Genomic DNA, 27,850 nt, shown 5'->3' with positions numbered 1-27,850 from the left:
GTCAACTTCCTGGTGAACGTAAGTCATATATAAAAACGTCATCTCACATCCCTTCTCTGCCTCGATGTCTACTTGACATTTATCCTCAATTGATTTCTACCATCCCTCCTTTACTTGTATGTCTTACGGTTTTGACCATGCAGACTAACTCTTTTCTCTCTCGTCAGCTCGTGAAACTATCGAATCACCAACTAACAAGGAATGAACAAAATATAATACGCAAAATGGCTACCCCAAAAACTAAACCTACCGCCGTGAGTTTAGAATTTCGCCTAACTTATATAACCTCCTGCATATTCATCCCAATAATATAAGCTGATTATCTGCTAATTGAATGTAGACTGCCGGCGATCTTATCTCCGGTATGCAAGAGCTCTCCATTGGGAGAAGAAACCAACAAGAAACCCTCGATGGTAAGCCTGATTTGGTAGTGATTTATTCAAAGAAGGTTGTTACTGATATCAATTTGAATTGTGTTATAGGTTGTCCTCCAAGACCAGGTGAGCTCTTTTCAATTCTGTCAGAGTGATGCCTAAGTAACCTCTAATATCCTCTTTCTCTCTTCACCAGGTTACGGAACAGCTGGTAAAGCTATCAAGGTAAATGCCAACATGTACCCCGCAAGATTTAAGGGCCAAGGCGCTTCTGTCAAGTAAGCAATACCTATTATTGATTGTAAACGGATCATGGACTAATCTTTCGCCAAATCAGTCACTACGACATTGAAATCAACCCTGTCGTCAAGGTCGCCAACCAAAAGTGAGTTGACCTTTGCTCACCGATGTACCTCTCGCTGACTGTTGCTTCAGAAAACCTCGAGCTCTTCTTCAAAAGCTTTGGGATGCACTTGTCTCAGAGGCCAAAGGTGACATCAAAAAAGCCCTCGAGTGTGCAGCTTACGATCAAGTGTGAGTCCCTATTTTCACTTGTCCGTCAATATAGCTTCATTAGCTGAAATCATGTTATTCGAAACAGCAAGAGTTTCTACACACCTTTTGAGGTTCCAATGCAAGGTAATACTGTAAGTTGTTGATTGGTCACAAAACTTTGAGTCGCTCGCTGACTGGTAACTTTAGTGCGAAATCGTCTTTACCCTCAAGGAAGAAGGTTCAGATCCTAACGATGAAAAGCGAAGATATAAAGCTGTTATTCAATTCGCTCAAAAAGTTGATCTGCAAACCATCGTCGATTACTGCAATGGCAACAGACAAACCGAGCAAGTCAGAAATGAAATGGTAAGTTTCGTAACGTCTATCAACCATAGGTAGCTTATGATGGCTTTGTAGCTTGTCGCAATTCAAGCCATGAATATCTTGTTCAGAGATCCTGCTGCCAAGAGATTCCATATGTCTGGTGCTGCCGGTCGAAGATTTTTCACCGAAGGTATGTTATACCAAGTACATTAGATAGTTCTTGAGGCTAATATCAATGTAGAGGGTGGCGTTCCTCTTTCCTCCGGTGGTATTCTTTATCGAGGTTTTCAACAATCTTTCCGATGGACTTCCGATCAATACCCTGCCCTTCAAGTGAGTACCATCGTTCCATTTTTACGGCACAGTATACAGGCTAAATCATTATTGGGTAGATTGATACTGCGTATTCTGCCTTCGTTGAACCCGGAATGCTTGTCGTAAGCGATCTTCTCGTTTATGTCCAAGATACAACTTACACGTAGCTAACCTGTATAACAAATAATAGGATGTATGTGCTAAATTACTTGGCATGGGTGGTGGTGGCGGCGGTGGTAGAGGAGGAGCGAGAGGTGGCAGAGGTTTCGATCGAGGTGGGAGAGGTGGTAGAGGTGGACCACCTTCTCATCAAGGCGGCGGAGGGGTTCCAGCTATCCAAGAGCTCAATCCTTCTCAAATCAGGAAATTGAATGAAATCCTCAAAACTGCCAAGTTTAAGGTGACTCACAGGTATGTACATGCGTCACGTTTGGCCGTCTTCTGATCAATGCTAACCAACAGATTTCAGACAAACCGATCGAGTTTTTTCCATTCTTAAGATCACTTCCCAGCCAGCCGAAGCCATCAAGTTCAACCTTGCTGGTAAGGATGGCAAACCTGATAGGCAAATCAGCGTTGTACAATACTTCAAGGAACAGTACAACAGACAGGTCACAAGACCAAGACTCCCATGTGTTTTATTCGGCAAGAATTATATTCCGTAAGTGTTCTTGATAACCAATACAATGCGGATTTACGCTGACAACGTGTTCAGCATGGAATTCGTAAAGCTCGAACCATTCCATTCAATTCCAATGGTCAAACTTACTGCCGATCAGACTGCCGAGATAAGTATCTGTTCTCTTCTTGTTTCCCGCCTGAGTACCTGGTCTGACGATTCTACACATCATCAGACATGCTGCCAAGCCTCCTCCCGAGAGAGAAGGAGCCAGTAAGTCTGTTCATGTGTATATGAGATGTGAAAGACCTGACCTTGTATTCGCTAGTCAATGCTTGGAGAACTAAACTCGATTACAGTAACCTGCCCAAACTCAAAGCATGGGGGGTTGAAGTCAATACAAAAATGATGAACATTCCTGCTCGAGTACTCATGCCACCTAACGTGCTCTACGGTGGTAACAAAAGTATCAAGGCCAACTTTGGGTAGGTTGTATCAATGCGCAGACAGATCTGTGTCTAAGGACTGACCTGCTATGCTAATTCTCATAGTGGATGGAACTTGAAGGCTGTCAAAGTGAGTAATTGCTCCTGCTTAATACGTAACTGGTTGTTTATTGATCATCCGCCTTTTTACAGTTCACTAAACCCGGCAAACCGCTTAAATCCTGGTCTGTCGTATCATTCGATGAACGATGCATCGTACCGGATCTTCGTGAGTGTCCCAATTTATATAAGGAATGTCTTTGCTGAAAGCCCCCCCCCCCATGGATAGAAAAATTCGTCACCTAGTGAGTATACTCCAAATTTGGTATCACACTACCTTTGTTCGTATGCTAATTCTCGTCTCCAGCTTGGTTTCAGTTTTGATTGGTTATGGTAAGCCTTTCTCCCCATACTTTTTAACGTTACGTTACAATGATCTAACGAACCCTCACACAGGTTGTGCCGTTGACAACAAACAACCTGACTGCTTCCAATGGAACCCCAATCAAGGTATGTCGACGAATACAAGTAATTTCTACAGGGTATTTGCGCTTACAATGCTGCAGGTGGAGCAGGAGCCGGTATCAAGGGCGGTCTTCAAGAAGCAGCTAGAAAAGCTTTCATGAAATCAAAGCAAAACCCGCAAATGATTCTCGTTATCATGCCAGTAAGTATGATAGTAATCATTTGTTATATCTACTCATCAGCTCACACCTCATTTGCTACAGAGAAAAGACGTACCCATGTATAAAAATATTAAATCCATCGCAGGTAAGTATTCAAGACCACTCTGGTCAGCGTTTCTGCCGCTGATCATTTTCTACAACGCTTGACAGCTGAGGGTCTACTCAAAGTAAGCTTGCCCGCAGATATTTTGGCAAGCATTCAAAACTGATTTCCGTATCTTAGCCTGTCGTTACTCAATGCCTGCAATCACAAAAGATCAAAAGTGATAGAGGTCTTGACCAAGTGAGCAAGGACCACTCATAAAACCGCTATATAAGCTGACAGACTCCTGTCTAGTACTGTGGTAATGTCGCCATGAAGATTCATGCTAAATTAGGTGGTATTACTCACCAAGTCGCCCATAATGTGAGTTTCGCCTATTCCCCGGAGCCGCTTATACACTGAATAACTCATCTTTATATAGATCGAGAAAAATACCATGATGATCGGAGCAGATGTGAGCCAGAATTATGTTTGAGTCCTCGCACAATTTACCACTAACATTTTGTTCCTTAGGTCGGTCACCCCCCTCCCAAAGGCGATCTTATCCAACCTTCTATTGCGGTCAGTGTTTGCGCCACCAACGGAGAGAACAACAAATTCTCTCCTGCTATCCGTCTCCAAGAAGGCCGAGTGTGAGTTTGCCTGCATTGAACCTTATACCCAACTACGACCACTAAATACTGGTACTTGTCTTTAGTGAGATTATTCAAGACCTTGAATCTATGGTATATGACCACATCGTCACATTTGAAAAGAATAACAAAGCCAAACCAGAAAAGATTTTGTTCTTCCGAGATGGTGTATCAGAGGGCCAATACGCTCACTGTGTTCAGTAAGTCACGGTCTGCGTTCTCCTGCGAATCAAATGGCGATCCTGACATCATTCTCGCAGATACGAAGTTGACGCTATTAAGAGAGCTGCTCGAAGATTCGGCAAATACATGCCCAAGATCACATTTGTTATTTGTGCCAAGAGACATGCCATGCGATTCTTTGCCTCAAACGATGGTGACAAGGACAGAACTGGTAATCTTCCACCTGGTGAGCCATTCATGACATCCCTTAGTCAACGAATACAGATACCTTTCTCGCTTACTCGAAATAACAGGTACTATCGTTGATTCTAAGGTGACTTCACCCATGGTTCACGACTTCTACCTTCAAGTAAGTATCAACGCACATTTGAACAGAACGCTCCGATGACTATGTTATCTAGGCACACGCCGGTCTTCAAGGTACTGCCCGACCAACTCACTAGTATGTGCGACCCAGTCTGATTGAACCTGTCATACATGCTGATCTACTTCCTGCCAGTGTTGTTGTTGCCGACGAAAACAAGGTGAGTTACTGATGGAACCGAAATATGGTCGTTCATGACTAACAAAATACGATAGTACACTGCCGATAAGCTTCAAAAACTTGTCAATGATCTCTGTTACACATACGCCAGAGCTACAAGATCCGTCTCCGTAAGTAATTATTCGTGACCCGGGGTGGGAGAACTTGCTAATAATGGAATCAAACAGCTTGTTCCCGTTGCATATGTAAGTTACAAGTCACAAGGTATAAAAAGAAATTCGACTGACCGTGTATATACTTATACCTAGTACGCCGATATCGTTGCTGAGAAAGTCAGAGACTGGGTCTATACCGATGACTCTACTGAAGCTGCTTCCACAGCACCATCTTCTGGCTCAGGAAAGAAGGAATCCGCCACATTCGATCCTCTTAGACTTAGTGAGTTCCTCATCCATCTGTCCGCGAAGCTGTTTACTGATGTTCCATCACAGAGAAACGGATTGAGAACGAGGTTGAATGTGAGTATCTTGATCTTTTGCCTGCTTCCATGTAATGTGAGATACTGACTGTCTCCGTGTTCAATCCATATCAGTCAATAACGTTGCCTGGGTAAGTGACATATCGCTTTTAAGTCTACATATCCATGGATGCTGATGCTTAACTACAGTACATGTAAAATTCCACAAGTAATACTGTCATTAAGAAAATCCATTACATGTTTACCTTCTACGCAAATATTCCGCAATTCTCCAATTCTCCCATTAAACCTCTTCATTCTCTTCTAAATATCCTATCTCCAAAACATACTTATTGTGCCTTCTCAATCATCGTTTCATCCTCACGGCGAATTATCTTAACGTTCATATAACTAGTATGCAGTAGGGAAGGTTATTATGTACATAAACAATTGGGATGTAAATAGTCACTCTTTTATGCCAATTGATATGGAAATGACCGTCAGCGCATGTACCAGACAGTAATATGTTTAATCTTATCACGAACGGTCATGTCCGTTGTAGCTGTTTGCCTTTCCGTTGGAATCGGTCGATTCTTTGTTACAAGCATTTGTTATCGTTATTGTTTATGATTCTCGTCATTTCAGTTTGATATTTGCTGCATACATATTGGGCAAGTTCACAGCAGACCGAAACATGAGTGGCATATAGCAGTAATAATGACCACCCCGCCGATAGTGATTCTGGATAACGGGGCATATAGTATTAAAGCTGGAATCAGTGGTATAGATTCGGAACCCAGGTGAGTTTCGGTTTATCATCGCTACCTAACGAGTTAATGGTCCCAAAAATAAGTCCTTGACTTGATAAAACGCAAACGAACTCACCTGATTCCCACTTTCATTGATATGTTGCTGCAATTGAATTCCACTTGAACTGATAATCGACCCTTTTCTGTCACTTAGGATCTTCCCAAACTCTATAGCTCGTGCAAGGAACGAAAAGAAGGTATATGTAAGCGATGAGATCGACCAGTGTAAGGATTTATCAGGTATAGTTTATAGAAGACCTTTTGAACGTGTAAGCTTCTGCTTCAACTCTGAGATGCATGATTGAATTAGCTGATGGGTAGTATGTACAATAGGGTATGTTAGTTAATTGGGATGCAGAAAAGATAGTTTGGGATAGGATATTTTCATCTTCTGGATTAAATGTATGTTGAATTTTCATGCGGATGAAGCTCACAATATCCCACTATAAGCCATAATTCAATGTCGAGAAATCATTTCTAACCGAATATGGATTCCTGTTCTTGTAGATAAATCCAGCAGAATCTAGTTTATTAGTCACAGAGCCATATTTCAATTTACCTAATATAGCTGAAACATATGATCAGATGGTATTTGAAGAATATGAATTCCAAAGTTATTTTAGATGTACACGTACGTTTCTTTCTTCATTTTTCTCTCTTTCCTTCTTAAAAAACCATTATCATACTTTCATCTTTCAGCTGAAGTGGAGAAGCTGATATGTATTAGATTATTGTTGTGTCTTGTTTAGCTGCTGCATTAATACCTTATGGAGGATTATTTGAAAATGAATTTGGGGTTTCACCTGAATGTACAATAATAATTGATGTTGGATATTCATATACTCATGTTATACCATTAAGAGATGGTCAAATAATCTGGGAACACGTGAAAAGGTAGTTTTCCCAATCTCATTAATTTTCGATCATTAAAACTGAGATCAAAATAAAGCTGACTTATGTACTGTCATATGATAGGATCGACGTTGGAGGTAAACTCCTAACAAATCACCTAAAACACTTGATATCGTTCAGACAATGGAATATGATTGATCAGACTCATGTTGTAAATGATGTTAGAGAAGCTTGTGGATATGTTAGTATGGATTGGAAGAAGGATTTGGAATTGTGCAAGTAAGTTGACCACGCATCACCCTCAGACAATTATGCCTTTCAAGCTAGAATATCGTCTCACCTGATTGACTTTAAGCTGATAATCAGACTTGGGTAGACAAGATCCTAAGAATAATCCAATAGTACAGGAATATGTTTTACCTGATTTTTCATCAAGATCAAGCTCACGTACGGGATATATACGTTCTGGCCCCAATGCTAAACTACCCGAAGTAACCCAAAAGAATGGTGATCAGAATAGCACAAACGGGAATGGAAATGCTAAGAAGTATGTGGAAGATGAAGAAGAACAGATACTGGTCATGGGTAATGAAAGATTTACTGGACCTGAATTGCTTTTTAACCCTTCTGATATCGGTAAGTCAGGAAGGCCCTCTTGTTCAGCTATTATACTTGTAGACATGTCTTCATAGCTGATCAGAGTATAATCATAGGACTGAAACAATCTGGATTACCTGAAACTATATTACATGTCATATCGATGATGCCTGAAGAATTAAGAGGAATGTACTGGGCTCATATTGGTATTTTCGGTGGTTTAGGGAATATTGAAGCTTTAGGTGAAAGACTGTAAGCTGATCTATAAATCATAAAACAATGACCTAAGTGCTGATTAATATGATTATTCAGAGAAAGGGATCTACAAGCTCTTTGTCCGGTAGATTATGAGATTGGAATATATGAAGCTTTCGAGTTAGTCTTTTCTTGTGAATATATCAATAAATAGCACCACAGCTACTGATATCTCGTCGTATTCTAGCCCCGCTTCTCCACCATATGTAGCAGCAACATCATTAACAGCATCCGATATTTATTTATCTACCTATCCAGTAACGAAATCAGAATATCAAGAATATGGATCATCAATATGTAGACGTAGATTTGGTGGACCAATTTATAATGTTAATCCACCAGGATTTACATCAGGTGAAATCAGTGGTGAAATTGATGAAGATGAAAGAGAAAGAAGATATGCAATGGGATTAGAAAGTAAAAAAGGTAAAGGTTCAGGAAAAAGAAAAGATGAAGAATTAGGTGAAGAAGAAGTTATAAGTGGTAATTGGGGTGGTAGAAGAAGAAGAGGAGGAGGTGGTTTGTTGTAAAGTAATCATATTGTCTATGCATATATGCTCATTATGTCCTTTTGAATTTGATATGATGCTCAACATTGAGATGCTCACACTTGATTGAGCTTGCCCCAGTACTGCATCTCGGCGATGTATGAGTTCTTCTTATATGGATGCAAGCTCATTCGTTGGAATTGTCCGTGCGGTGGTATAACAATTGCCTGTACCGGAGAGTACCAGTGTTTAGTGACGGTATAAAATGTATAAACCCTGATTAATACCATAAAAGCTGCGGATATCAGGCTCACAAAGATGACGATCATCCCGTGCACTATATCTAAACTGAATTCATTTAACCGCCTAACTGCCAACGCGACAATCAATACCTCTTCTCCTCTCCACTTTCTGGTCATTCAACCTACTCCATTAACATCCTTCTCACCCGTATATTCAAACAGTACTCTTTTATCTTTGTATAACTGACATAGAGGAAGATTTGTGAGTTATATTTCTTTCTTTATTTATTGATTGTGCTTCTGCTTGATACAATATATAGCCTACTTGGATTCATTCACTTGCTAACGATTCGACCTTCCCATCCTCATCAACAGCATAAACTCAACATGTCACAACGAATTCATCTTAATCCAAATGCACAAAGACAACAACCCATGATGGGTGGTGGACCAGGTTCAGGTTTGAACATGGGTATGGGAGGAGGTGGTGGATATCAACCTGATCCAATTTCAAGATCATCACATTCATCAAGTTATGGTGGTTCAGGTTCAGATGATGATTTATTGAATAAAGTTCAAGCTTATACAAGTAAAATCGAAGATTTGATTGAAGCTTATACTCAGGTAAGTCAATCCGTCTCATTGAGCTGGCAATCTGAAATCTGGGCAATTAAGAGATAAAGCAGCTCAAATTGACGACGATATATAACTATCTTATGAATAGCCTATCAGACCTTATGTACCTGCAATGGCTAGATTCTTGATTGTCGTTACTTTCCTCGAAGGTAAGCTAAATACCTGTTCATCGTCTCCGAAAGGTCAAATAGCTTATATCAATTAACCTTCTCATAGATGCCCTTAGAATTATGACTCAATGGTCTGACCAACTTTGGTATCTCCAAAAGTGAGTGTTTTTCCAGCTTGTCAGAATATATCGCACCAGATAATTTAGCAGTAGCTAATACGTTCAACCTATTAGACACCGACATTTCCCATGGGGTATATCTCATTTGTTCCTCCTTATCAACGTCTTTGTAAGCTATCCCTCTCTCTTGTCCCCTTTGAGGTCAGGTCATAATAGCTCATATACGTTCTAATCTATCACTCATTAGGCTATGTTAGGAGGATCATTCGGTGTAATTGGTAAAAAATTCCCTGATTACTCTGTATTCTGTTTACTTGGTGTGGTAGTTGCTCAAGGTCAGTTGACGTTCGCTCAGCTGGAAATACTCGGGAAGGAACAAACAGCTGATTACCCTAAACATCTCAAATAGGTCTCGGTTATGGTCTTTTATTCGATCTTTCATTCTTCCTGAGAAACTTGTCTGTAGTTGGTGGTTTACTCATGGTACTTTCCGACACATATTCACAACAAAAGACTAAAAAGATTTTTGCTGGTTTACCTTCTATAAGTGAAACTGATAGAAGAAAATAGTGAGTCATTTTTCGCGCATTGATATTATTTATTTTATTTCCCAATTAGAATCTTGCTAATCTAAAACACTGAACCTAACAACAGCTTCCAACTTGCCGGTAGAATTTTATTGATTTTCTTGTTCATTGGATTCATTTTCCAAGGTACATGGTCATTTGCAAGAGTATTAGTTTCAATTGTCGGTTTAGGTGCATGTATCATGGTTGCTGTAGGATTTAAAGCAAAATGGAGTGCAACTTTCTTAGTTGTTTTATTATCTGTTTTCAACGTTTTTATCAACAATTGGTGGTCTGTACATTCTGCTCATCCTCAAAGAGATTTTTTAAAATATGATTTGTAAGTTTACAATCATTCAATTATCTGAATGAAAGACCATGGTCAGGGTTTTGGCTAATTGTTGTTATTGATTTTTATAATATAGCTTCCAAACTTTATGTAAGCTTCATTCTTCCCACCTTTCTTTTTCGGTGTTTGATCAAGCTGACGTATAATTTCATATATTCTAGCTATCGTTGGTGGTCTCCTCTTACTTGTTAACATTGGTCCAGGTGGTTTCTCTGTTGACGAAAAGAAGAAGGTGAGCTTAGGTTATTTGACTGAGAGTTACCCTCGAAGCTAACCATTTCTGAATCGCGTAGGTATACTAAGCAGCCAATGTGTGTTAGTTCTCTGATTATTTGTGGACATACATTATGTGAAAGTACATCGAGAGAATAGGGATCGGCTTTTGAGAATAGGAGGGAAGATGTGAATAAGGTGTCTGTCTATACAGCAATATACGTCAATTATTGAAAGACAAGAAGGAGAAGGAAAAAGGAGAAGACAATCTAAGCTGTGTGAAAATCCATATATGAATATGCATGATCAGTATTTCCAATGATACCGTGTAGATAACAAATTTAGCGTTTCATCATAATGCACAATTACAGATCAAGAAAGGATAGCACTGAAGGCATACAAAAATAATTATATATACAAAGTACGGTAATTCGAATTAAACGGACGCATCGAGCGATTGATAATTACGATAAATAAAAATATAAAAAACAAAATCGAATTGGAAAAAAGTCCTTGGTCGAAGAATAAAGCCATAAAAAAGGATTGCGCATAATCAATATCATCATTCTACGTCCATAGAATCAAAAGCTTCCCAATCAACTTCCATGTCCATATCCATACCCATATCCGTATTCAAACTGTCTTTCTGATTAGATTGATTTTGTGTATGATGGTTGTTCACTTGACTTGAATAAGCTTGTTCAACTTGATTAGCAAATTGAATTTCTTCAAAATCCCTTTCTTGTTCTTCTGCTAGAGCAGCTTCATTTTCCCACTCTTCTTGCTCGCGAACATCACTTCTGTCTGGTATGAGATTTTGATTATATTCATTATGATATGTATTTGCTTGAGCTTGATGTCTTTGAAGCGAGTCGAGCGATATATCCAGATAATTATTACTTTCCAATCTATTCAATAATTCCTTTTCTTCATGATGTATATCAATCAATTCTTCTTCCCAAAATTCAGGTGAAATTTCAGTTAATCCACCAATTTCATTTGCATGATTCAATTTTTTACGTTGTAGAATAACCAAACGACGAAATATCTATCGAAAAAATGAAAAGAAGCATAACGATTTAATCAGCTAAATTCAAAGTACTGTTTCTTGTACGTTGATATGTTGAAAGATAATCTAAACTCACCTCTTCATCATCTTCTTGAGCTTTCCTATCTTCTTCTTCTTCTTCTTCTAGACTCATCTCTCTGTTTACAGAATTCGATATGATACCTCTCCTTTTATCTATACTTTGATTTCTTTGTTCTTTCCTACGTTCTCTCTCTTTAAGTCTTCTTGTGAATTTTTCTCTCCACATGAAACCTTCCATCGGTGTAGTTCCTTCTGAGAATAAATCTGAATCATTATTTATAGGTAATGGTGAAGATGATGTACTTCCCAGTGATGGTTTTTTATTAGGTCTAGAATATCTCGTAGAGAGTATCGTAGATTTTGAATTTGATGAAGATGGTGATGAAGAAGAGTTCGTTATACCTAAAACGGGAAATAGAGGTGCAGAAGAGAATGATTGATAATTTCCTATATTTCCAAAAGAATTCGAAAATGTTAATGATGATGATGATGGACCAGGTGTAGGTGAAGATAAAGGTGAACTGGATCTTGAATGATTTGGATTTAAAGGTGATGATGATCTAGGTGTTGTCATTGTATAAGATGGATATGATGCTAGAGCTAACATCGTTAAATTGGATTTTTTCGATCAAATCTTGATATGAAAACAGCTATTATCTGAAGAGGTGTAGGTGGAGCTGAAGCAAAAGGTAGTTTTGGCGTCTATGAAGGCATTTATAATGCAAAAGTCAATGAAGGCGTAGGATAAATCATAGAGAAGAAATCGAAGAAAAAGCCATCAAGATATAATCAAACCCTCTTAGCTTTATCTGGGTGGCTATTACGATGACACCTACTAGCTGTATATACTTGCTGGTTGATACGCGTCTTGAACATTACATTATCACGTGATATGCTGACGGTCGGGAATATTAATAATAATTCAGTACAAAATGAGAGAAAAAGGGAAAAAGAGTCGCGGGTATTTCATGTTGTATGTTGTGTGAGACGCGTCGTAAAAGGGTTTGAAAGGTAATGAACATGATGCAAAGGTGATGTCAACCGATCAAATCATTTTCACTCTTCCTTCCTCAACCTCTTACTTCTTTCCAACCTCAAGCTTTTGATTCATCATCTTCATCTTACTTGGGCTATCATCGTTCTCAGCACGAGTTCACAGTACCTCATCGAAATACACCCTTGAGATCAGCAATAAACGAACAGAGGACAATAATCGCTATTCACGATGGCTAGACCATCTCGAACTCAAACTTTGGCGAAATTGGATTTCAAAGAACCTTTGATTCAAGCTGGTAAAAGGGAAACGACTGATGCCTTATTGAAACGGATCAAGGTGGGTATATAATCTTTACAACTTATTGGAAAAGTCGAATCTTGTAGGAAAGAGGGCAAGTTATCAAGTAAAGGCAAACCGGAACGATAACAAAGTTGATTAGGTACGGAACACTTGAGAGAAGGAAAGGAGGAATAACGATTTTCGAATACAGCTACTGTTTATAGTATACATATAATTCCAATCAGTTACTGACTACCAACCGTCTTCGCCTATCTATGTAGACTTTGCATCAGAAATTAGCATCTTTAGAACAAGATGCAGTAGAAATCAAGTCTATGGATCCTGTAAGGAAACCATTAATCAAAGATACTATTTTACATCACAAAGAGTAAGCTTGCAGACAACCTTGTACCTGAGCAAAGGACCAGCTCAAAGCTGACATATGATGGCAAAAATATCATAGTCGAGGAGTTAAAGCATATGCAGCATGCTGTTTAGCTGATCTGTTAAGGTTATATGCACCTGATGCACCTTATTCCGAATCCCAATTGAGGGTAAGTCAACTTTTCGACTTGTTTCAGATATACAGCTTTTCCATCAATGAATGTCCATCTATCTTCATCCTGTTCTATGTAGAGCTGACTCAAAATGTACGGATTCTACATAGGATATTTTCAATTTCTTCCTTGTTCAAATAACGACCAACCTAAAGTTATCAACTACATCCACACAACCATTACAGATTAGTAGGAATAAATCAAATATACTGAATAATGAATCTCAACAAACCTCATCACAAAAACAATCTGCATCACAGTCACAAGCCTTACAAACCAATAGATTAACTGATATACCATATTATACAGAATATTATCATTTAATTGAAAGTTTAGCTACTATCAAAAGTGTTGTCCTGGTTTGTGATGTACCGGACTCAGATACTTTGATGGAAGGGTTTTTTACTGGTTTTATGGAGATAATAAGGTGAGTTTATAGCTAGTTGACGAGGACACATGATGGGCAGGCGTTTGTGACGGTAACAAGACAGGCATAAACAGAATAGATGCCACGAAAAAAACTCGTTAAGGATCAGAAGCTGATAAACATTCCCTTTTCTAGGCCCGATATGAACAAAACTCTCATCCGATATCTCCGAGATATACTTGTCGCATTGATCGAAGAATCAAGTTCTTTACCTCAAGGTGTCATGGATTGCTTGATCAATCAATTCGAAAATTACGCAACTGTAAGCGACCTGAAGGCCATCTGGTTTTGCTACGATATAGCTTACTGATAAAATACTTTGCAGAGACCTGAAGTCCTTTCCTTTCAACTTACCGTAGACGTTTGCAACCAGGTGGCTGATAAATTGAAGCGACCGATCTATGCTGTAAGTCAACTCATTTCGGGCTACACGTAATGAGTCGACGCTAATACACATAATGTAGCATTTCTCCGAGATTCAATCTACCCATGGCCGTGACTCTTCCCAAAATGATCTTCAGATCCTTGAAGAATCACACAAACTCCTTTTGACCATCTACAAATTCTGTCCCGATCTTCTCCTTAATGTTGTTCCTCTTTTGGAGGATAACCTCAGAGTATCTGAAGAAACATCATTGAGGCAGTTATCGGTAAAGACGCTAGGTTCCATTTTCTCACAACGTCCAGGAGCTGAAGACCCTTCTAAACGGTTCCCTTCTGCTTGGAGATCATGGTTAAGTAGAAGAATTGATAAAAACACCAATGTAAGATTGACCTGGATAGAAGGTACCAAAGGCGTATTCACAAATCACCCAGAGGTGCGAGCTGAATTACAGAGTAAGTGATAATAAAAGCAATGATGCTGGGCATTGCTAACGTCCAATGCTGTATAGAATGCTTGATCGAACGAGTCGAAGACTCTGACGACCGAGTTCGGGCAGCTTTGTGTAAAGTCATCGGATCATTAGACTACGAGACGGCCTTACATCACCTCGACGCACACACTTTGCAGGTCGTAGGAGGAAGACTGGCTGATAAGAAAGTGAGTTAGTGGTCCAATATAATTATATTAGAGCTAATTTGTACGTTTTGTGCAGTTGAGTGTAAGAGCCGAAGCCGCCAATGCTCTTACCAAGTTGTGGAATTTGGCCTATTCCGAAATGTGAGTGGGAATCACCATCACCATTTGCCATCGAATTCTTAATAACCTGATGTTATAGCGAGTCCAACAATCCGGACGCAACAAAACAATTCGCTTGGATACCAGAAGCTATACTACTCAATGGATGTAGAGGAAGTACATCTTTAGATGCTAGGTGAGTTGCCGAATTGCCTAGCCGTGTAATTGTCCATATTTCGCTAAATATTTCCACTGTTACGATGCATTTAGATGTCAGCTTACTTCAGTTTTCAAGTCCGCTATTCTCCCTCTACCGCAGAATGCGGAGGATGAGCAAGCTTGGGTAGACAGATTACTGTCTGTAACCTCAAGGCTGAATGAGGATGCCTTAATGGCTTTGAGAAAAGCAACTGGTTTGGTCGACTACGCCAAGGGCAATTCACCATTTATGGCCTTTGTACAGACTTGTGAAGACTATAATGTAAATTGACCTACTCACCGATAATAGCGAGACAATGCTGACACTCCAATACTTATAGGGGGGAGTCATTGCAGATGGCGGCCAAGACGTCAAAGCAAGATTAAACTTTATCATCGATGCCATAGCAAGTGAGTAAACAGTACATGAATGGTTGTGGCGATATTGATGAGTCTTCGTAGGATCATACTTTGGCGATGCGGAGAAAGCAAAGCGAGATTTACACGAATTCGCAGCTGCAAATGAATCCCGGTTATTTAAGCTATACAAGACCTGTGTAGACATACAATCTAATTTGGGTTTGATCATTAAGTCTAAGGTAGGTTGAGAGTGATTCAATACTGAATGAAAACCTATCAGCTGATGTTTGCGTTTCAGAATGAACTACTTCGAAGAGTGCATCAAGGTCACGATGGGATTCTTGACACTATCACCTCCCTCGTAGAAGCATCAGCTTGGAACATCGTTAACCAATCTTCGATACCACCTTTGATACGTAGAGTTCAGAAACCTGAATCGGAAGCATCTTCAACTGCAGCTGCCAAAATACTGGGCATTTTGGCAAAAGATGGATTACCCATGTTCAAATCACATACCGCTCAGCTGGTACTTGCAATGATGGACAAGAAGAACGATACACTTGTAGAAGTGGCACTACAGGCACTCGGAGGGGTCTGTAAGATCATTCCAGATGTAACACCTACAGAGCGGTAGGTTCCCATTATTCACGAAAACAGGAAGACTGGAAAGGATCTTCACTAATCCGATTATCGAATAGTCGACCGGTCGAAAAAGCCACTACTATTGCTATCGAAGGTACACCAAGACAAGCCAAATTTGCCGTCCGATTTTTAGCCAGAAGTAAAGAGCCTGAAGCTTGTGATAATCTTGTCAATGTAAGTGATCTTGTGAACTTTGACAACAGAATCACTGATATAAATGCACTATACAGAGTATTATTAAAGGCTTCCAAAAAGCCGATCCTATTCAACTTCTTACACATCTCAAAGCTCTCACCGAACTTGCTCTTATACGGCCCCAGTCAGTTGAAGCCAAGAGTGACGATATCATGAAATTCATCCTGGATGATATTCTGAATGCGCCTTCTCCTTCTGCAGATGTAAGTCAGATTACCTTTCAAACTCCCTACATGAGTTATCGCTGATGAAACTCTTTCATAGGACGAGAGCGGTGATGAATGGGTAGAAGAAGATACCCTTGAACCTCTCGATCGAGCCAAAATATCCGCCTTGAAATTCCTCACACATCGTTGTCTTGCTTTCTCGAGAGAGCCAACTGCAGAGCAGATCCTTTTACCAGTGCTCAAACTCTTCAACAGTACATTAGAGAACGAGGGTATGGTTAACGAAAATACTCGAGAAGGGTGGGTGCCTCAATTCGAATTCGGTACTCTGTAATATTAGACAAGCTGACTGCATTCTACGCTAGTGGAGGAGCAAGGTGTCATCTTCGTTTGAGGACATCAACATGCTTGCTCAAACTGGCAAGAGTTAGAACTTACGACAAAGCTCTTGCTCGTCATAGTCAGTTTGATATGGTGGTTGGAGTTTTACAAGTAAGTATTTTCTGCTTGATCATACGCTCAACAGACGATTTATGATGCTAACTCTTGGGAAAAGGACCCTTGTTATATGGTTCGACACTTATATTTGCGCAAACTTGGTCAGGTCGTTCCAACCCAAAGATTATCACCTAAATGGAATATAACCCCAGTAATGCTCGCTATGGATCCTGATGCCGAAAATGTCGCAGCTGTACGTATATGCTTTGCCTGTGTCTAAGTTTTATGACACACGAACTGATTGGCATAAATAGGGTCGACTTATCATGCAAAAAATTGTTGCGGCCTGTGCTAATTCCCCTCAATGTATGTACACTATTTGGTGGCAAAGACCTCACTCTGAGTATGTATCGCTGATCCATACAATATACCTTCAACAGCTGAAAAAATCGAAAGAATCGAAATGCCTCTAGCAAGATTATTGCACTTCTTAGCTCATCATCCTGATGTACGTTTGAATGACCCAGAAGTTGCAGAAGGCACAGAGGATACTCTTGATGAACAGAACTTAAAGGATACCGCTAGGCAAGTTGAGGTCTGCGGGTTTCAGTAACAAAGGAAACTAGCTAATAATCAATCATACACAGGTTCATTGAGATGTACCTTGATTCTGTAGCTCATAGGGATAACATCGGTTTACTGTATTATATTGCTCAGGGATTGAAAGGATTTAGAGATCGAGTCGGTGACAGTAAAGTAAGTTGTTGATCTAGCTCCACTATATCTGATCTCATCAGTAAAGCTAGCAAAGACACTGATATACTGATTCGTGAATTATCTAGCCATTATGGACTCTAGCTGAATTAACGGAAGTAATCATCAAAAACCGCTCTGAAAAGCACGCATGGCCAATACCCGTATATCCTGGTAAAGTGAAATTCCCAAGTGATATATTGCATCATGCAGATAATCCTGAAGATAAACAAAAAGCTCAGAGGGCTCAATATTTGAGTGAAGAAATGAGAAATTGGGCTAAAACTTTAGGTAAAAGAAGTATTAATCCTATATCTGCTCAAACTACTGTAAGTCTCCCAATTAGCCGTTGATCTGAGCACATCGGGTCTACAGAATCAAGCTGATGAATAGACGAATTCGACTATCACAGAAAAAGGTTGTTATTGATAAGGATACATCGCCCGGAACAACTACCAAACGAAAGTCATCATCTACAACCAAAACGAAAAGAAAACCAAAAAAGAAAAGAAGAGTAGAAGAAAGTGATGAAGAAGATGAAGACGAAGACGAAGATGACAGCGGGTCTGAAGATGACGACGAAGACGAGGAAGAATCTTCTGCAAACGAGAGTGAAGCAGATGAAGCAGAAGCCGTAATAGGCAGAGGTGGAAAAAGAGGTGCTAAGGTTAGTTTATTCGTGCCTCTGCCTTGGTTTGTCAACATAATTGACTAACTACAATTTTCGTTCTTATGCATATAGACAAAAGCGAAACGTGCTGTGGCAGGTAAAAAGAAGAGTAAAAAACCTAAATCCAAGAAACCTGATCCAGATGAAGAGGAGGAAGATGAAGTTATGAAAGATGGTGAAGAATCTGATTTGACTGATTTGGACGATTAGTCATGAAATTGGGATTAGGCTTTGCAAGCCCGGATAATTTACTTTCATCATTCGTTGTACTATAATTTTTATATAATAACATTTGGGTTTATCTATCTCCATGTATCTCATGTATTGGCTATGTGTAAATCATGGTCATTTTTGTAAATTCAAATGATCTCCATCGTACGTGAATAAATGTGAACGCTAAGTTGATACCAAATATTTGCTACAAGTGCATGAGGTTATTCTGCTTCTTTACATGATTAATATCTCTATTCCATACCAACTACCAAATGATACCATCTGATCAATCGTTTGTATTCTTCTGGCTCTCATTTCACTAAATATTTGTCTCTGAATATCAGATTCTCCACATCGCACTTCATCGCTGTGATCAATTATATCCATCAGAGCTAAATAAATAACAATGTTCAATTGTTCTTGTAATTATCGTTTCCTATATTGGTATTCTCCATCACCTTTTTCACTGAATACCAAAATAAAAATCTAAAACGAATTTCGATATATTGAAACCTAATAAACTTAATAAATAACCACCAAAAATAGGTAATAAAGGTGATAATAAAAATTCAGATCTATTTATAAAAGGTAATGCAGCGTAACCTAAATATGTAACGTAAATATATTGAACTGAAGCTATTAAAAATAGAGTACTATTTTGTCATGATAAGATTAATGAAATCAGTATATCAGTAGAGTTGCTTTGGGATTTAAAAGAGAAAGAATTGAGTTTGAGTAAGAAATAGAGATAAATACTCACTTTCCAACCCATAAACAAATCCAATTTGATTTAACTACGATAGTTGATAAAGGCAATAAACCAATATAAATTGATAAAAACCAAGGGAAAAATGAATTTACAGCTACATCAAATGAATATGAAAATTCAACTTTATTATCTAATACACCTGTTGTTGCTGCTAAAGTTGATACTAGTAATTTATTGGAAATTATATAAAATAAAAATGCTATAATTAATGAAGATAAGAGGAAATCACGGAATATCATTAATAATATTGTTGATATCGTTTCTGTTATACTATATTTATATAATATTGACCATGATACTCCAGCAACTAATAAAAGATCGTTAAACAACGTATCTGGTTAGTATATCGATTCCATTTTATAATAGATGGGCGAATTGACCTTGACCTACCTGCTAAACATCCAGCTATTAGAAGTAACATTGCTGGGCTATAATTTTCGATAGATAAAGATGTCAATTCAAATCGATCAACCCACAACGATCTTTCATATATCTTGAGTGAAGGAGGTTTACATTACGGATGACAACTTACTCGTCACGAGCCCATTGGTTCTTAGTCTGCTTACTATAAATGACGAACAACGACGAAGGAAGTATGTCAGTATGTAGTATTTTCCATCATGGAAAGGGATTCACTTTGTCTACGTTCAAAGAAAAATACTTACTGGTGATACGTCTGCTTATACACTCTTCTAGGTGCTACGACTAGATATGTTAATTGCCAAAAAGCAAGTTCGAAATCCTATTTAATGTTTTTTACAAACAAAAAGGATAATATAAGTGTCATACTTCTATATGAGATGGATTTTTTTTTTCTTCAATCACAATCACAGTCCTTCTATCTTCGTCTCTCTTTCAGTTCATGATTCCTCACAGACATGATGTATATTTAATACCATCGCATTCTAAAGCGGTTCATTATAGTCGAAAGAATTTAACGTAAGACTTACCATACTTCTAAATTTAGTTAATCTCCTTAAAATTAAAGGTAATCCTCTTGATCTACCGTCATTCATATCTACATTTAATGTTGCCCATTCAACTGAACTTGGTTTTCTATCCATTCCTCCTGCGCCTCTTCCTGAATATATAGAACTAGGTCCTGATAAAGGTAAGATTGGATTGGACATTGTTGCTGTAGTCCTGGTCTCTCGATAGATAAAGTTGGAAGTGTAGCTGATTCGATTGGCAGTATAGGGAAGGCGGCTGATTATGTCACTGTATCAGTTTGTAGAAATTGATCAGATTCTTAAAGGTGATTAGAAAGTATTTTCACTGATGTTTAAGCGTTAATGTATACTTAAAAACAATGATATTACTACTACATCCCCTATCTTTCACATCATTCGCAGGAAACCTCCGAATCAACAACGTACGTAACAACGCGTCCATTGCATCTAAGAGAAAAAAATTGATCCCGTCATTCATCTCATGCATCCTCAAGCAATTTACCTTGAACGATACTATGGTAGGCAAGTTACTGGCTTGTTTTCCACATGAGACGGACAAGGGGAACATCAAGACAAGCAGACTCGCACAGATTTCCCAAAAATTTGCATAATATAGATAACTAATAAAATTTGATTTTACATTTTCATCACCGTGTACAAGCTTCCATCCCTTCACCTGCATCTGCCCTTCACTGCCTTTGGGAATATAACTTCACCTGACATATTGGTGCACTATATCCTCCCAATTTCACTTGCCTCCGATTATGATCACCTATGCCTAGCCCAGCACCACATCTATATCATATTAAGATCTTTGACTTCCACTACCAATTCTACTAGCTAAATCTCTTGTAGGTTCTCTATCATCTCTGTCATTCGATCGTCGTTCTTGATATTTTGATGAAGATCCGGGTGGAGGTGGTGAGTTAGGTCTCGAAGGTGAATTTGATCTATGATTGGAGGATCTATTATCGTATCCACGATTACCTTGATTATGAGAAGATCGGTTATCATAACCAGCTCTAACATAAGATTTATTCCCATATTGTGGTTGACCATGTTCATGTCCATATCCACCTCTTGATGATCTACCATTGTCATAACCACCTCTACTTGATCGACCATTATCATATCCGCCTCTATTATTGTTATAGTATGGTTTATTATAATTATTGTTACGATAGTTGTTATCGCCATATTTATCATTATCCCCACCTCTATCATATCTTGAGCTTGATGGTGGTGGTGGTGGTGAAGAAGGTCTGGAATCTCTATCTCTAGGTGTATAAGGTTTTCTGGAATCTTGGTAATCCCCAGAAGAAGGACCTCTAGATTGATAAGCTTCTCTCTTGTTATCATTACCTTTCTTTTCACTCATTTCTCTCTCCAATCTAGCTTCAGCTTCTTTAAGAAATTCAAGTTTTTCCTGAGCTTTTCTAGCTTCGTCTCTGATTTTTGCTCTTTCCAATTCAGCTTCATCAACATCACCTCCTGGAGGAGGCCTAGATCCTCTTGAATCGTATGGAGCAGAATCTTGTCGATGGTAATTAGGTTTCCTGTAATTGTCATCCTTGTTGTAATTCGATTGATAACCTTTATTGTAATCCCTAGGGTATTTTCCTGTAAGTGGCTTATCTGATGGGACAGCTCTTCTTGAAGGAACGGTAGCGCTAGCGGGAGGAGGTGATCGTGATCCAGCAGGATGGTTCGGGTTGAAATGCTGCGATTTGATCTGATCAGTTTCTTGATCGGATCTTGCATTTACCATTACTAATGCTTACTTTGACTACAGGAGGAACAAAAGCTCCGTTGTAAGGTTTAGTCCTGACATCATCACTTTGAACCACAGGTGTTTGGGCAAGGGGTTTGGGGAAATCTTTCTCTTGACCTCGATTATTGTCATATTTAGCGTTGTAAGATTCTTGTCCTAAAATATATGAAAAGGTATTTTGATCGTCAATGTAAGCTGATATCCATATTTGAACCTAAATTCGCAGAGAGTTTTCTAAAATAATTCAAATAACGAGATGATGTGTAAGATAAAGAATCAATAACCATCTAGTCTTCTAACGCCTTTATACGATCTAAGCTATGATCCGTTCGTTACCTTCAATGTCAGAAGGAATAACCAATTTTAACGATTCTAACAAGTTCTGCAGTACTGCTTACCATGCCTCTATGGCTGAGCTTCGATATTGGCACAAACAACTTTTGAGAGAAAACAAGGTGGATCTAACTCCATAGATGATGTGCAAAGAATAACGTACGTCTAAAGTTATTTCCAGATCTGGGTTCATCCCCACCTTTGAATCTTTTATATTCTCTGTCACCTTGGTTATTATTATATCTATCATTATTGTAATTATTATTTCTGTAACCTGAAGGAGGTGAAGATTCTCTTGGTCTTCTTTTTTCTTGATTAGCTTGATGATGAGCTTGAGTTTGAGCTTGATAACTTTGATCTCTTTGTGCCCAATATTTGTCATAATGCGGTTTAGTTTCGATACCACGTACACGTTGATCTTTATTATCACCTGTATTAGCTATATTATATTTAACCATCAGTTATTTATCACTTGATTACATTGTTTGATGTGAATTTGAGATTCAAATTCGGATTCTTCTGAAACAGAGGTAGATATTCACCTGATCTTGTATTTGAATCATCCTTAGGTTTAACATCTTCAGTAATTAAAGGAGGTGAACTTGGATCATCTTTACCTTCTTTATTGGTTGAAACAGAAGGTTTATCCCAAACTGTGGTATTAGTTTCTTTATGATAAAAGAAATGTCTATTATGTGATTTTGACATTATAGCTGTCCATCCAGGTGGAAGTGGTGATGATCCACCATTGTTATCGTTACCTTCAGCAGCGGCAGCGTTCTAATGGAAACAGAAACAACAAAAATGAAAACCAAATATAAGAGTTAGATCTAAATTCGCCTCTTTTGCTAAACACACATATATATGTATGTGTGCGTATGGGTAAATTAGAATATATTGCTAAGACTTGCCTGTTCAACTTCAGAATTACTTTGAGGTTTTTGCTCATCTGCACCTTTTCTAGGTCCACTAGGAGGTTGATTACTATTTGATCGTGAAGATTCATTTTTTCCAGTAGCTGTATTGAGTTCAGAATGTGTCAATCATTCTATCTCAAAAGGTAGAAGTCGCAAGTGGAAGCGTAGACTATCTGTGAGGTAGAGAGAACAACAGAGCAAAGCAATCACTCACCTTCAACGACTGCATCGTTACCATCTAACGAAATAGCATCATCTTCGTCTTTGGCTATACCATTACCAGGTTGAGCACCTAATCCAAGATCATCTTCCCAGTCGACTTCTTCTTCGGCCATTATTGCTGTATGATAGATAATATTTGTTTACGTAGGAGTGGGTAAGTATGTATGTCGAGTTATTTTGTATATCGACCTAGTGCTCACTGATAAGGGAGAGTGAGAGTACAAAATCAAGAGATAGATATAGCTATAGTGTAAGGATATTTAGGATTTAAGGGTATCAGACTGAGTGAAGCAGCGTGTGAGAAGGATCGTTAAAGGGAGGGACCAAATACGCTTAATATCACCCTCGTATAATAGCCGGATCTGTAATCTGTAATCTTCTTGTTCTGAAATTTCTAAACCATCTTCAATGACAAGCTGACATACGCTAACACCTACGATTGATTAGAATTAGAATACCTACAATCAATCTTCTTACAACGGCACAGTAACATCTCAATTCATCACAGATACAAAGAGACTCATAGCCAAACCAAAATGGTAGTCCCGAATTCAACCTCAAAAACGACTCCGCCTGCGTTTTTATTACCTTATCTTGAGAAATACCCTATTCAAGCTGGCGCTTTGTTGAATACTATATATGACTTGACTCTATGTAAGTGGCTTTTCCCATAGGTTTTATTTAAGATAAAATTAAGGAAGATTCTCGAAATGATTGCTAATAAATTACGTTTCGAAAATGATAGCTGTTGGATGGATAGATACTCGTTTGATGGAGTTAGGAGGATGGGTAGTTCTGATAGGGCATAAAAATAAATCTGTCAGTATATTCACGAGCATGATATTGCTTCCTCTCTCATGCGCTCAAGCTTGTGTATCTTCCTCATAGGATCCTTTGAGAGCTGTATTACCATTACCTATACATACAACATCATTAAAACCATCATCATTAAAATCAATATTTAATGCTTTATCAAAATTAGAAATTGAAAATTTAGAAAAACCATTTCAAAAACTAGCACCTACGATAGACGATTTGAAATCACAAATCCAGATACAATCGAGTATAAACGAATCGCAAGATTTGAATATGAATATCAACGATGATACACAAATGCAAATGCAGGATAATCAAGAAGAGAATGAAAAAGAAAATCAAGATCAAATAATGTTAGATAAAGAAACTATATATACATCAATCGTTACTCCTGATTCGACTGTCGTTTATTATAAGATATCAAAAGGTATAAAGAAACCAAGTGATATACCTGATGAATAGGATTCTGTGTTTGGGGTGTTAAATTCCAAAATACTTTACATTCCCCATTATCCCAGGAGGGATGTCGAAGAAGCTGGTTACGCTCTTTCACAGCATTTAATTCTATAGGCACACCCGATACCTTGAGATCGCTGGTCCTTGACAACTCACACGTCTCGTGAAGAAATATTCGACCACGGGTGCTCAGACGCAAAATCATGCTTCTCCAAAAAGGTGATTCAATCTTGGACTTGACAAATGACATATTTGCCAATTGGGAAATTGCGTTTTCAACGTGGAGATTGATTGGGATGAAATTGCCAGATAGATATTAAATAGCATTCGTGGTATATACATTTTGATATGCATAATATTGATTTAGCACTTCTATAAACATTTCCTTTCCTCATTTTTTAGCTAAGCGTCTAGCATTGTAGACACGATTTTCTTTTTCGTACATTACGTAGAATCTCAAATTCTTCGTTTTTTTTCCTTTTCTGAGTTAGACCTATCCGTATGATCTTACTTAAAGTCGACTGTTAGCTTCAGCAGTTAATTTAGCTTGTCTGACTAAACCTTCTGGAGCATCACCTCTAGGCATATAAACTTCAATAAGTCTAAGTCTATCAGGGACATTAAACTCTTTGTCTTCTAATAGCTTGTTGAGTTCATCGGGAGTCTTGATAGCATAAGATTGATAAGGTGTTTTACAGCTTTTACCAGCTAAGAAAGGTAATAGTAATTGATGGTCGTATAATTGGATATCATTGTATTTCGCTGTAACTCCATGGATTTGTCTTTCAATTTCGTAACCATCATTGTTGATAACGAATAAATATGGGTGTACACCTCTTCTCAGCATTGTACCAATCTCTTGTAGGGTCTATGCGATGTTTGATTAGCAGTGTTCATGTCATTGTACTACCCTATCGAGCCGTGAGACCATACTCACTAATTGTAAAGAACCGTCACCAACGAACAAAACGGTTCTTCTGTTTCTGTCATCCTCTTGAGCAGCCATTGCAGCACCTAAACAGGCACCCACCGACCAACCAATAGCACCCCAAAGGATTTGAGCAATGTAAGTTGAGTGGGAAGGTAAAAGGACGTTAGTCAATCCGAAAGATGAAGTACCAGTTTCGGTAAGGATGATATCTGTCGTTCGGAGAACCAATGTCATTTATCATCCCTTGTTGTCACTCTTGGAATTAACAAAATGAAAGTTTTCGCTTACCGGTATCAGCGAACCATTTACCAACTCTAGGCCATAACCATTCGTGCTTGATCTCTTGGCCTTTTGGTTCTGGTATTGTACCTTCGACTCTACCAGTCTTGATCTTTTGTTCGGCACTCTCACCATTGGCAGGTGAGCCTGCTCTAGATTGAACGACTTCTCTGAAAGCTGGAAGCAATTCAGGTAGAACATGTCGAATATCAGTTGTAGGGTAAGCTGCATATCCGATAGTGGTAGTGAACGAATGCAATTCAATAGTGATTTTAGGATCAATATTGACAGAGAATGAACCAGAACTGTAATGTTGATGAACCAATTAGAGGAATATCTTGTGCAACATGTTTCAATGAATATTGACTGATAACTCACTTGAAATCACTCTTCAAAGCACCAACGTAAAGTACAAAATCGGCTGCTTCAACTTCCTTCCTTACAGCTGGAAGAGAGTTTGCACCGGCGTAACAACCTCCAAAGAGAGGATGGTGCTCATCAAGTAAACTCTTACCCATAGGTGCTATAATGTAAAAATCAGCTAAAATGGATCTGTATCATCTCGAAGCAGACTTACTTTCAAAGAATCGAATACCGCATTCTTCGACAAGCTTTCTGACTACACTAGCCATACCGAATCTACCTGCACAAGCATCAACAAGAATGACGGGCTTGGTAGCTTTCTTGAATCGTTGAGCAATTTCGTCTACGACATGTGCCGTTACCTCGTCGGAAGGTGCTTTGGGTGGAGCTAAGGTAGCTGCAGAAGCAAGAGCACTAGTCGCTGAAGCTTGTGATTCTTGGGGTGAGACGGATGCTGCTATGGATTCCGGAGGTGGCGCAGCGTGAGTGGTAGGCTGAAGTTTCGGTTCAGTTATACATCAGGATATGTTTGTTGAAAATGCAGTAATCAACGTATCAAAGTCGAACAAAGCTTACGAGTTGCTCCTTTAACCCCGCTGCGGAAACTTTAGCATGTACAGCATCTGTAGGAATTTCAACATAACCTGGTCTACATTGTTCGAGTACATCTCTTAATGTTTTATCAAAGGCATCAGTCCAAGAACTAGGTGTTTTAGGTTCGATTTCGTTGAGTAATGCTTGAGAGCATGATAATGGTGCTGACATGGTAGAGAAAGTAGTGAATGACCCTGGGAGGTTCAAAGTATGGTGTAACAGTGATTCGTTGGACTATACATATGTATTTGTGAGCAGGTTGTGGTGGCGTTGTAGTACGTGTGTTTTAGCGAGCACTCACTTGCAATTTGGTACTTGGAGCACCGACGATGTGTAATACTGGGACTCGTTCAGCAAGAGCACCAGCGATACCACTGATTATCATCACCTCAAGTCAGCTACGCCTCGAAGTCCGTGTTTATATAGCTCACCAAAGTGCTGAGAGTTCTCCTACACCGAAAGTAGTGATGATTACAGCCAATCCTCCTTTAACTCTAGCATAACCATCTGCAGCGTATGCCTATCAGGATCGATATTAGCTTTTCAAGCTGCTAATAGAATGGATCTCAATTAGTTTAGCCTTACAGCGTTCAACTCGTTGGCATTTCCGACCCATTCGATATCAGGATCATTTTCGATATAGTCAAGCCTGTAATATCAGTCAGCTCCAAAATCTTAGCGCAGATCGCTGGCCGAGGGAACTTGCAATTCTGGAACGAGAAACGATGGTCAGCAATATCTCTAGCGTTTCTTCATGTCCACGGGATTCACTCACCAAGATTGAAGTCACCCGGAACTCCGAATATCTATGCGTTGACAATAGCAGATGGAGAGATAAGAGTTGTAGTGAAGAAGAGGAGAAAAAACCAGTCGAATGTTAGCAAAAACTGGACGAAGGGAGGACGAAAGACGGAAGTGAGATATACCTGCTTAACTCCAGCTTGCTTCAATCTTTCAACGACGTATTGCGAAAAAGCTATTGTTTCTGACATATTGTATATGTTTGTTCT

The 27,850-nt window shown here is 38.8% G+C and overlaps 9 protein-coding genes across 9 annotated transcripts; 5 read left to right on the top strand and 4 right to left on the bottom strand.

Moving 5' to 3' along the window:
- Positions 1 to 224: 224 nt before the first annotated feature.
- Positions 225 to 5,316, top strand: L201_001767 (uncharacterized protein; the record flags this gene model as incomplete). The annotated part of the gene is made up of 40 exons (XM_066217554.1): positions 225 to 254; positions 341 to 413; positions 483 to 500; positions 571 to 652; positions 712 to 759; positions 810 to 908; positions 976 to 1,021; positions 1,077 to 1,235; positions 1,287 to 1,383; positions 1,435 to 1,526; positions 1,586 to 1,630; positions 1,699 to 1,919; positions 1,978 to 2,051; positions 2,108 to 2,169; positions 2,224 to 2,300; positions 2,363 to 2,400; positions 2,456 to 2,612; positions 2,679 to 2,703; positions 2,766 to 2,841; positions 2,902 to 2,917; positions 2,980 to 3,005; positions 3,069 to 3,122; positions 3,179 to 3,279; positions 3,341 to 3,383; positions 3,449 to 3,465; positions 3,522 to 3,581; positions 3,636 to 3,704; positions 3,763 to 3,795; positions 3,855 to 3,973; positions 4,039 to 4,173; positions 4,234 to 4,382; positions 4,450 to 4,505; positions 4,558 to 4,598; positions 4,656 to 4,680; positions 4,736 to 4,810; positions 4,868 to 4,885; positions 4,949 to 5,078; positions 5,132 to 5,158; positions 5,233 to 5,249; positions 5,308 to 5,316. The coding sequence occupies 40 exons, from the start codon at positions 225 to 227 to the stop codon at positions 5,314 to 5,316; spliced, it is 2,739 nt and encodes a 912-aa protein (XP_066073651.1).
- A 498-nt stretch (positions 5,317 to 5,814) lies between these two features.
- Positions 5,815 to 8,140, top strand: L201_001766 (actin-like protein ARP6; the record flags this gene model as incomplete). Its single annotated transcript, XM_066217553.1, has 10 exons — positions 5,815 to 5,897; positions 6,061 to 6,175; positions 6,240 to 6,308; positions 6,414 to 6,537; positions 6,656 to 6,800; positions 6,882 to 7,037; positions 7,135 to 7,394; positions 7,472 to 7,607; positions 7,668 to 7,730; positions 7,798 to 8,140. The coding sequence occupies 10 exons, from the start codon at positions 5,815 to 5,817 to the stop codon at positions 8,138 to 8,140; spliced, it is 1,494 nt and encodes a 497-aa protein (XP_066073650.1).
- Positions 8,141 to 8,727: 587 nt separating this feature from the next.
- L201_001765 (uncharacterized protein) lies at positions 8,728 to 10,422 on the top strand (the record flags this gene model as incomplete). Its single annotated transcript, XM_066217552.1, has 10 exons — positions 8,728 to 8,964; positions 9,065 to 9,125; positions 9,193 to 9,244; positions 9,320 to 9,374; positions 9,453 to 9,540; positions 9,615 to 9,774; positions 9,860 to 10,111; positions 10,197 to 10,210; positions 10,282 to 10,352; positions 10,414 to 10,422. The coding sequence occupies 10 exons, from the start codon at positions 8,728 to 8,730 to the stop codon at positions 10,420 to 10,422; spliced, it is 999 nt and encodes a 332-aa protein (XP_066073649.1).
- Positions 10,423 to 10,895: 473 nt separating this feature from the next.
- Positions 10,896 to 11,997, bottom strand: L201_001764 (uncharacterized protein; the record flags this gene model as incomplete). Its single annotated transcript, XM_066217551.1, has 2 exons — positions 10,896 to 11,381; positions 11,479 to 11,997. 2 exons carry the CDS (start codon positions 11,995 to 11,997, stop codon positions 10,896 to 10,898), a joined length of 1,005 nt encoding a protein of 334 aa, XP_066073648.1.
- Positions 11,998 to 12,648: 651 nt separating this feature from the next.
- L201_001763 (uncharacterized protein) lies at positions 12,649 to 18,436 on the top strand (the record flags this gene model as incomplete). The annotated part of the gene is made up of 25 exons (XM_066217550.1): positions 12,649 to 12,756; positions 12,981 to 13,087; positions 13,163 to 13,253; positions 13,367 to 13,683; positions 13,819 to 13,945; positions 14,009 to 14,089; positions 14,148 to 14,520; positions 14,577 to 14,725; positions 14,781 to 14,845; positions 14,904 to 14,999; positions 15,074 to 15,284; positions 15,343 to 15,412; positions 15,464 to 15,600; positions 15,660 to 15,991; positions 16,060 to 16,177; positions 16,234 to 16,401; positions 16,463 to 16,665; positions 16,731 to 16,857; positions 16,922 to 17,056; positions 17,118 to 17,169; positions 17,244 to 17,388; positions 17,451 to 17,559; positions 17,646 to 17,885; positions 17,969 to 18,223; positions 18,299 to 18,436. 25 exons carry the CDS (start codon positions 12,649 to 12,651, stop codon positions 18,434 to 18,436), a joined length of 3,954 nt encoding a protein of 1,317 aa, XP_066073647.1.
- Positions 18,437 to 18,902: 466 nt separating this feature from the next.
- On the bottom strand, positions 18,903 to 20,338 carry L201_001762 (uncharacterized protein; the record flags this gene model as incomplete). The annotated part of the gene is made up of 6 exons (XM_066217549.1): positions 18,903 to 19,092; positions 19,200 to 19,515; positions 19,599 to 19,636; positions 19,741 to 19,773; positions 19,874 to 19,950; positions 20,159 to 20,338. The coding sequence occupies 6 exons, from the start codon at positions 20,336 to 20,338 to the stop codon at positions 18,903 to 18,905; spliced, it is 834 nt and encodes a 277-aa protein (XP_066073646.1).
- Positions 20,339 to 20,963: 625 nt separating this feature from the next.
- L201_001761 (uncharacterized protein) lies at positions 20,964 to 23,514 on the bottom strand (the record flags this gene model as incomplete). Its single annotated transcript, XM_066217548.1, has 7 exons — positions 20,964 to 21,145; positions 21,236 to 21,878; positions 21,940 to 22,085; positions 22,426 to 22,701; positions 22,805 to 23,042; positions 23,183 to 23,280; positions 23,394 to 23,514. 7 exons carry the CDS (start codon positions 23,512 to 23,514, stop codon positions 20,964 to 20,966), a joined length of 1,704 nt encoding a protein of 567 aa, XP_066073645.1.
- Positions 23,515 to 23,937: 423 nt separating this feature from the next.
- On the top strand, positions 23,938 to 24,679 carry L201_001760 (uncharacterized protein; the record flags this gene model as incomplete). The annotated part of the gene is made up of 3 exons (XM_066217547.1): positions 23,938 to 24,055; positions 24,147 to 24,220; positions 24,290 to 24,679. The coding sequence occupies 3 exons, from the start codon at positions 23,938 to 23,940 to the stop codon at positions 24,677 to 24,679; spliced, it is 582 nt and encodes a 193-aa protein (XP_066073644.1).
- A 505-nt stretch (positions 24,680 to 25,184) lies between these two features.
- On the bottom strand, positions 25,185 to 27,832 carry L201_001759 (uncharacterized protein; the record flags this gene model as incomplete). The annotated part of the gene is made up of 11 exons (XM_066217546.1): positions 25,185 to 25,541; positions 25,611 to 25,813; positions 25,893 to 26,188; positions 26,262 to 26,406; positions 26,461 to 26,740; positions 26,823 to 27,074; positions 27,142 to 27,214; positions 27,272 to 27,360; positions 27,426 to 27,489; positions 27,612 to 27,646; positions 27,767 to 27,832. 11 exons carry the CDS (start codon positions 27,830 to 27,832, stop codon positions 25,185 to 25,187), a joined length of 1,860 nt encoding a protein of 619 aa, XP_066073643.1.
- Positions 27,833 to 27,850: the final 18 nt, after the last annotated feature.

Source organism: Kwoniella dendrophila, chromosome 2 (genome assembly GCF_036810415.1).
Source record: "Kwoniella dendrophila CBS 6074 chromosome 2, complete sequence".
NCBI lineage: Eukaryota > Fungi > Basidiomycota > Tremellomycetes > Tremellales > Cryptococcaceae > Kwoniella > Kwoniella dendrophila.
Note: the sequence above shows the minus strand (reverse complement) of the source record. Positions and strands in the feature narration are given on the sequence as shown.